At 31.8% G+C, this 9,902-nt stretch overlaps 1 protein-coding gene across 1 annotated transcript; it reads left to right on the plus strand.

Annotated features, from left to right (window-relative positions):
* The first annotated feature begins 62 nt into the window (after window positions 1-62).
* On the plus strand, window positions 63-7,555 carry LOC148609808 (succinate dehydrogenase assembly factor 2, mitochondrial-like). The gene is made up of 4 exons (XM_088541080.1): window positions 63-221; window positions 4,734-4,894; window positions 5,500-5,609; window positions 7,303-7,555. The coding sequence occupies exons 1-4, from the start codon at window positions 150-152 to the stop codon at window positions 7,407-7,409; spliced, it is 450 nt and encodes a 149-aa protein (XP_088397206.1). The 5' UTR covers window positions 63-149; the 3' UTR covers window positions 7,410-7,555.
* The last annotated feature ends 2,347 nt before the right edge of the window (window positions 7,556-9,902 follow it).

Here is a 9,902-nt window from a genome sequence, read left to right on the forward strand (position 1 = left end):
TATTTTTAGAAGACATTATAATTAATTAGAAAATAACAATATTTAAATTTCTTCTGGTTATCAGCTTAAAATAAATTACCGGGAAAGGGGATGTAACAACTAATTACACAACATTGCAGACCGAATCCTTAGAAATATTTCGACTTAAAATGAAGTTCATTTCTATGTTTAGAACTTGCCAATGTCTGAGAAACCAGTCAAGAATTCAGCTAGGGTTGCGGGTAATATGTCTTGAGTTTTTCTATATCATACATCCTCTGGAAGGCATATGATATGATTTGGCATGATCTAGATCTCTTTACTTATAGACTCTTATATAAATGTTTGCATGAACATGCTCCTAATTTAGACAACAAAACAGAAACAGTTTTGAAGAGAAATAAGTTGATGTTCGTTAGGCAATGGCAACCTGGCTTGGAAAATCTGTTTTGCATGGGTTGGCCTTCATTTCGCCTACCATTTCAGCAAATATGGAGTAGGCAATGCCTAAATCAGCAAGCACCGTGAGGTTTACCATACATGTACCGTCTATGTAAGACTTTTTAAAACAATAAAAACGTTACAAAGAATGGGGTTGATCCGGATGAAAAATTTTTGCTTCGCAAGTGCAACATTTTTATTTATCTTTAAGCAGCAAGCGAAATCAATATTTCTATTTGAAAATATGTCTTGTTAATTAATGGGGGAGTTTTTTTTAATGAATGAAAAAGTTGAAATTTTTTCTCCCCAAAATATTCCAATCCTATACTCCTTTCCCCTCGTTCTTAAAATGCTCGATAACTTTATAGCACTTTGCAATAATTTACATTTTTTTACCCCTTAAGGGCTTCTCTAGCAACATCCATTTCAGTTTTGGTCGGTCAGATTTATCTGTACAGATACTGGAAATATTACAGTTCTCCAAAGATGGTGGGAATATTTTACAAATATCATGTTACGTAAACGAAATTCAGACGACAGCTGCAAATTCAAAACAAGAAAATGATTGCCTTTCCTATTTTAGAAAAGCTGTGCTTTGATTTTGATAATGTAATCAGAGTTATATATTTTCCAAGGCGGGTTAGATTCTTGGCAACAACGAAAGTGAAACAGCGGAGATACACGTACGTACATCCACATGTTTCCCGAAGTTTTTAAAAACATCACGTTCACTTCTTTAAATAAATGAAAAAAATAGAGAAAGACTTGACAACTATCAGAAAAGATGAATTTATTTTTACTGTAACATAATCTTAACCTATATTTTTTTTATTTGTTTGATTGAAGGAAATAATGAATTTTCTCCATAAGGACAGTCACTTTTTGTTACTTCTGGGACATGACTTTTTTTTACATTAGTATACTGGGGAACCTTATTGGAAATTTAGAAAGTACATGTAATAACCATAGAGCTCACATCGCTTCACGTGCTTGCTATAATTCCTTGATTTATCAGGGATTGAATTTCATAAATTTTTCCACTAGGTAAAATTGGCAAGTACTGAAAATTTACACTTGCTAAATTTTAGGTTTTTGGGTTATTTCTTGACTTCACCCATATTATCTTTAGAATTGCACTTGCAAATTTTAGCAAGTGGAAATAATTTCTACTAACAAAATTTGCAACTTGCATTTAGCAAGTATTTCCCCTTAAATTCGATCACTGTTTATGGTGAACAGTGTTCTGGGATTTTTGAAAATTTTAGATTTCTAAGGTTTTGTACAGGAAAATTCCAAGGATTAACTTTCCCACAGTTAAAGTCTGCTGTCCAGGGTGACAGGAACACTTTTAGAAGATGTTTTCATTTTAACCTAATGATAAACAGATGGGGATTTATTTTGGGGGTTGTCACTTAATATAACGAGAATAGATATGATGAATATCACAAAGAGAAAACAACCCGACCAGGATGAAATTGTCAGCCTAGGGCCGCCCATTGGTCTTCAATGAACGATGAACGATGAGGAAACCCTCACCAACTGGCCCCAAAATATAATTATAATTAAATACAGTGAAAGAGTTGCCCATTTATACTCAAGTTACATAAAAATAAACTAAAGGTGAAAACGAAACAAAACATACACAGACCTGAAATTCCTGGCTGGGGACTGGTGCAAAAAATGTGGAGGGGTTAAAATACTTTGGCATGATCACAAATATCCCCCTTTAAAAGCTGGCCGCTGTGAAAAAAATATTACACAATTAAACATACCTAAAAATCAGTTTGAAAAGGTCTGAGTGCCTTATTTGTTACAACGGAAATAAAGAAACTAAATATAAATTAAACAAATGTACATGTATAAACTAAGAACCACTAGCAGTAAACTGACACGGTAAACCTACAAAAAGTAAAGTCTCATCGCATGTGAAATCACTTCCAATTTTCCAATGCAGCGTTGAGAACCACTATATACCATAAGTCATTTTTCTGCTAAATGCTGTTTGGAAGGGTCTTTATGTATCCTCGCCATAAATTGTGATTTGTAACAGCTCAAAAAGAGGTTCACAATAAGTGGTGCACAATTGGTCCCCGATGCGTATGAAAATGTTGTCTAACAGGAATTTGAGTGCTGTTAGCATATCAAAAGAAGTCCAATGAACGTAGCTTTTATGTTACTGAAAAATGATCTAGAAGAATTCAAGTCCTTATTTATTAAATGACCATTTGATAAGATATGTGAATTTTGTTTATGTGGAAGTGTAGTGTATAAAGTTGAAAAATCTAAACTTTGAACAGATTCAAAAGATCTTACATGGGCATGTAATTTATCAAGCACTTCAAGCAAGTTTTTAACACTCCAAAAATAGTTAATAACTTACATTTTGTAATACCACTATTTTCATAAGCTTTGTTATAAAAAATTATAATCAGATTTTTTATGGTATATTGTGTCTATAAGTAAAATAAAAAGTCTAGTTGTGAAGCAATGACTTGAAGAGGAAATGAATTTGTGAAGTTAACTGTTTAGGAATTAGGGACTGAAAAGGGACTAGAAACAAGCATTTACGTGAAATACAAATAAAAACTTGAGTTAAAGTGAATGGATCTCTTTGAAATTGTACCACAAGGTACCATACCTTCCTAGTAATGATTTTTTTTTTTGGGTGGTGGGGGGGGTTTGTTTATTGCGAAATAAGTGGCCAAAAATAGGCTGCTTCAGTTTTGGTCAATTTCTTTTCTTGTGTCAAACAATAATCATAATAAATATTCTAAGATGTTGATCAAGCTTGAATGATGTGTCCATACTTGTCCCATTTGTTCAGGGTTCAATCTCTGTGGTTGTATCAAGCTGCCCCCTGCAAACATTGGATTTTATATTGTGTTTTTTTCTAAAACATACATCGTATCCAGTTTCTTTTTCAAATTACTTAAACATATTTATACAACCACAAGAAACCAGTTATATAATGATGCCATGCTGTATTTTATGCCTTTGTGCATAGAAATATGGTATCCAGATAATATATAATTTTAAGAGACTGTCCATTTGGAAAACAGGCAGTTCCTATGATGTGGATGGCAGGAAAATTTTATCTTATGGAATTTTTTGTTCCAATACAATGTTTATATCATATGTATGTCAAGTAGTACCAAGGTTTTTTAAATCGACAATGGATGACTCAGAAAATGATTTTAAAGTTCATTAAATAAGCAACCAAATTTTCCACAAAATGAATTTCAATGCTTTCTATGTAATTTTTTTTTCTCTTTAATCATTGAAGTTAATAAAACCAACATTCAACTTTGAGAAAGGATACATTTGCGATATGAAATCGATTATTTTATAAAAAACCAAACAAACAAAATTTGTCGTGTGCCACCCACTGCCTGGTTTTTGCATGGAAGCCCTCTTAAGACATTTGGTGTCTAGACAATACATTGAGCATAATACTTAACTATATTAATTTTCAGGGATTCTGTCAAGTGAACACATTTGCAGGTATTAACTTTCATGGTTTCATAAAAGATTAGTGTTACATTGTGTTAAAAAATCAATTTGGGCGGTACTTTTTTTCACTGTTTTCTGTCCACTACGAAAATGGCGAAAACTAGAAAACAGAAGGTTTTCTAACCCTACCATCTTACAATTTACCTTAATACAGGGCCATTCATTAGTATGTTTACAGTAACTTGAATATAAGAGTTGTCTTAAAGACATTTGGTGTCCAGACAATAAATTGAGTATAAGCGTGGTCTTTAAAACATTTGTAGTCCAGACAGTGAGGATAAGTGTGGTCTTTAAGACATTTGGTATCCAGATGACAACTGAAGTTGGAAATTATCTCTATGAAATTGTAACACAAGCTGTAATACCACAAAAGGAAGGCTGTGTTGATTTTGAGGGTAGTAATTTTACCTGTTTAGGAATTGGAGGAACAAAAAAATCCACTTTGATTATACTGGGTAATCAAATTCCTAATAAACATTGAATCTCAATTCAAATTCAGAGCTGTATCAAGATTGAAAGGTACGTTCTCATGAATGAAATTTTCAGGGATTTGATCTCTGTGGTTGTATCTAGCTAATTTAGCAAAGCAATTTATTTAATGGACAATTTTATAAAATGGTTGTTAGTGTGGTAGATTATTTTTCAGGTCCACTTTAAACTGTTGATTGATCATAAAGACTGAAATCATTTGAGATGAGAGTTAACAAACTTAAGAACTGTTTTTTTTTTTCCAGTTGAGATTACTTGTACTACCAAGTACATAATTTTAGCCTATTATGGCAACTGTTGTTTTACCTTTGCAGATTTTTGTGCAACCAAACAGACTATCATCAAACACCATTGATGATCAACCTCCAATACCAGATTATCAAGAGAGACAAAATGAAACATTAGATGTACAGAAAGCTAGATTATTGTACCAAAGCAGAAAAAGGGGTATGCTGGAGAATGGCCTTCTATTAAGGTAAATTGTAGGATGGTAGGGTTAGAAAACTTGTAAATTAAAGAGGTTGCTCAAAAGCATAAATATTGTACATTGGTATTGACTTTCCAATTGAAAACTTTTTATAGTTACGAAGAAATAAAGTTGTCTGGAGTGATTTAAAATTGTTCATGTTGAATGGCAATCTTGAATTTTGAACCCTGAGATACATGTACATGTAGTGTGTAATGAATGTAAGCAAAAAAAGAGCATTATCAGAAGGAGATGGTGCAAGTCCTATAAACCTGGAAAGGTCTATGAATATTCTACTTTTGTGGCCACACCGTCTTAAAATGTTGTCGAAAATCTATTATATCCAGAATAAGAATAAGAACCATTACTTACTCCCTATAAAAACTCAAGAATTTCTTTAATTGATGAGGGAAATTCTTCTTCTTTTGAAAAAGATTTTCTGCACTTCAGTCATGATAAAAAAGGTATTTCTCCCACTTAAAATCACTGAGTTCTAATACTGATGCATAAGTATCTAAATCTGTCTTCTTTGAGAACATGACGATGTAGGGTAAGTAAATTTGTTAAGTAAGTTTATATTATATTTTTGATAATCTTTATCTTTAATTTTTCAGTACATTTGCAGCTAAATATTTAAAAAGTTTTGATGAAACAGAAACGAAGATGTATGATCAGCTGATAAACAAGCCTTCCAATGATTGGGAAATTTACTACTGGGCAATAGGTAATATAACTTGAAATACTGTAATCGTATTCATTTGTGGTGTACTATATTTGGCTATTTTTGAGTAAGACTAAAAAGCTTGAAAAATAGTACACACTATGTAACACTTTTCATTTTTTTTTTAACTACAAAAATTGATACCTGCAAATAAATTGACTTGTCAGAATCTGAGAAAATGAGCTACCTTGAAAATTAATGTGTTTTCAGTATAAAAATCACTGTTTTTTTATAGAAATTCTTGATCTCTACAAATTTGAATTACCATACTACAGCAAACCAACTTTTGTGAGCAGAAAAAAATTTAAAAAATTACTGCTGCTAATAAGCCGCTTCTCAAAGTGGTCTTCTGCCGGTGAATTTTCCTTGCTTCCCAATGAATGTTTTACACAGTAACTAAACTTTTTTTTGTCAATCTGCCTTGCCGAGAAGGGGATGCTTGGTTAACATGGATGCATGGAATACATGGAAGAATACAGTACATGTTAAAAGAGTGTTGGCTACAAAAATAAAATGAAATAAAAGCAAAAAAGCAAATTGATATCCTGAGACATGAGGATAAATATCTAAAAAAATAAGATGGTTTACAATATATGAAGAAATATTTTTTTATCATTTTAATGTGACTTATTGATTTTATGTCTTAATGGAAAGATTTGTTATCTCATTGTAAATTATCTGCTTCACTAATTCTGGATCACTACTGTGAAATTTCATTAATTTGTAGATACCAGTTCTTGTGGATTAGGAAAGTTCGTGGATTCTTGAATCTGTGGTTTTGAGGTTTTCAGTGAACACATCTGTGGAAATCTCCTTTTCGTTGGGAATCACATTTCGTGGTTTAATGGCCAAACTTTGGCCTACCCACAAAAACCATGAAAATTGGTACCCCATGAACAAAAGTACTTTCACAATATTTCAGAATAATTATTTTTATACGCTGTCTATTTTAACAGGATGTATTATGGTATACAAATGTGCATTGTCCCTCTGTCCATGTAAACGTGTTACACCATAACTTGAGAACAACTGATTCAAATTTCTTGAAACTTAATATAGATGTGTCTTATGATAGTCAAACAGTCTGTAAAAACTGCCTTCCAATCCTCCCATACATTTATTGATGGAATAGCCCTTAGAAAGAACCAATATGGGGAATTTATTTTAGAGAAATATTATACCATGAACACTGAAACATGTTGTAACATTTTTTTGTTTCTTTTATCAACTTTCTGTGAGATGGGAACTTTGAAATTTTCAGTTTATGTATTTTCATGCAAAATTTTCATCGCAAAAATCTTTGCTCCCTTAATCAGCATTATTGCTTCAATTTATTCTCATATATAACATGCTTTTAGCAATTTTGTCCTGCTCTTATATAAATTAACCTATTGAGCAATAATACGGAATGAGTCAGGATATATATATACTTAGCGTGACATCCTGTACAACCCTGTGTTATTCCAAATAATATTTATTATGTTTTTTTTTCACAAGATGAGAGGCCTATGAAATGCTTGTGGCGCAGCTGTTTATTAATGTATTACACAAGTATGAGACCATACTTGCACACTTAGTTGACTTTTTTTTTCTTTCATAGCCATATAATGAAGATATCTATTTGAATTTTTCACTTCATTTAACAAGAGATTATTTGCATTTAATAATTATGGTTATTAATGTCATTATTCTTCAGGAAATAAGCCAACACCAGATGAATATGACAACAAAATAATGGAGTTGTTGAAGAAACATGCAGCTAACGATGATCTTGATGTCCGTATCAGACAACCCGATTTATAGGATACAACTTCTTTGTTTCTAACTGAATATTTAAACTGTTACTGAACTATACCACTAGTCTAAGTCAGCAGTACCTAATTAGCTCCCTTAAATTCTCGTGTTTTTACGTGGTACTGTGACTGAATTTATAAAGCTTTGTCAAGTTCACCAAAAGATTGATTTAATGGGGGTTAAAGTAACATGGTTAAAATTTCTGAATTTTTTGTTTTGTTTTTTGTTAAAGATCCATCAATCATTTATAGAAACTTTTGTATAATGATTTGTAAAATATGTATATATGTAGAATGTTTGTAAGTTTGCATACTGTACAAATTGAAATAATTGATCATAATAAATTAATTGGTTTTTTTTCTAGATGAACTTAATACAACAAAAAAGTGTAAATGACCAAGAATTTTTTTTAAGTGCTGAACCTGATGACATTTCAATTCAAACTTAAGCTGAGGAGGATGCAGAAAAATTTTAATTTACTTTAGAGATCTGTTGGTCATCATAACAAATGAAGGACACTGATACAAAATGATGACATAGTCAAAGTTAAAACCACATTTACAATGTAACATTGACATAAAGTGATGACATAGTCTAAGTTAAAACCACATTTACAATGTAACATTGACATAAAGTGATGACATAGTCAAAGTTATAACCACATTTACAATGTAACATTGACATAAAGTGATAACATAGTCAAAGTTAAAACCACATTTACATTGTAACATTGACATAAAGTGATGACATAGTCAAAGTTATAACCACATAAAAGACATTTGGTTTCTGGATTCTTTCTCTCACATGTTATGGAGTGGATTTGCAATACAAAAGCTCTTTAGTTACGGAATGTTTTTAATTTTTGAACAGGTTGAATGAAATAACCTAGTTTGTGACAGTTTACACTTGTAAACCATAAAGTTGTTTACAAAAAGTGTAAACTAGCTTAATCCAGGTTGTTGAGTACAACAGTTCAAAAGTTAAAAACATTCCTTATAGTTTAATTTCTAATGAATGATAGTCCTAATATTAGTAATTGATTCATAATCAAAACTTTGGGTTTTTTTTGGGTGGGGATAATTTGAATTGCAGAGTGCAGACCAATCAACATTAATGACATTATATTACCAAGCTAGGTTATACAGAATAACCTGGTTTGCTCAAAGAGCTTCTTACAAATGAAATTGAATTATTAAAAGTTGGGTTTTATTTAGCTTGTGGCCGTAAATGCCACCACATTATCTTTTACCACTTTCCTTGTCTTAGTATACTAATTGGTATTTTCTCTAAATGCAAGAAACTAACCTTTCCAACAAGGACAGCATCATAACATAATATGACAGCAATTTTTTTAGGTTGATAAAAATTGTTCATTAGCATCTTCTTATGCCACTCAAGAGACATTTTCAAAAGGATACAAATCCAATAAACTGTTAGCATTTTTTCAAGCAGTTACCAAAATTTGTGTATCAGGTCAAACTTGTTAGTACATTAAACTAAAATAACCCCTATTGATATGTCAGTCTGATGAAAATGTAGACATGATTTTTTTTTTTTTTTAAACCAGAAAAACAAAACAAACCAATAAATAATAATATACTTCTAAGTGCAGCTTGGTACTACTGCAGAAGTAAAACTCTTTGAGTATAAACATACCATTCCAACTTTATATACCGTTACTTTGAGCTGACATAGTTGTTGTCTCTTCGACATATCCACCATTTTAACTCTCATTTATTAAATTTTGAATGCAATTAGACATTTGACATATGATAAGAATATGACCAGAATCAAAGAGGCCCCTAATTCCTAAACAAGTCCAGCCACAATTTCAGATCACTTTGTGGTACAATTTCATAGTGATCAATTCCATTCTCCTAAATTATCATCCAGAAATCAGAAAAAATGCTTTTTTCTGGTGAGCTCAAGTCACAAACCCAAAATCAATTTGAGACTTCCTTGTGTGGTATGGCACATCACAGTGCAATTAAAAGATCTATTTACTCAGTCATTATTGTCAAAACAGAAAAAAGGCCTCGAATCGAATAGTTGTCATTATCGGGACACCAGGAAAATACTTGTTTCTGCCCCATTTTTGGTTCCTCATTTCTAAACTGTCCAAACCTTAGTCCCCAAAATCAATCCCAGTCTGTCCATCATGGTATAGAATATTTTGGAACAATATCGCAGCATCCGTATGCTTTAAGTGGAGTTATATACTTAAATGAAAAACTTGTTTTGGGCCCTCATTTCCAGTACTTATACGCCTATAACCCAGAATATCAACACAAACCTCTTTTGTTGTAGCTTTTGGAACCTAGTGATTAAAGTTTAAGAAAATCAACCAACCAATATTGAAGTAATCACACCAAAACCAAGTTTCTAACAACGATGATAGCCCTGTACCATCATACAACTGCAAAAAATTGTGGCTGCATAAGAAAAGAAAGCACTTGTCCTACCAGTGTTCTACATGCTTGAGTTAAAAATAAAGATATAAAT

This window comes from Perna viridis, chromosome 8 (assembly GCF_037379345.1).
Source record: "Perna viridis isolate PV_CMFRI_1.1 ecotype Kerala chromosome 8, ASM3737934v1, whole genome shotgun sequence".
Classification (NCBI taxonomy): Eukaryota; Metazoa; Mollusca; class Bivalvia; order Mytilida; family Mytilidae; genus Perna; species Perna viridis.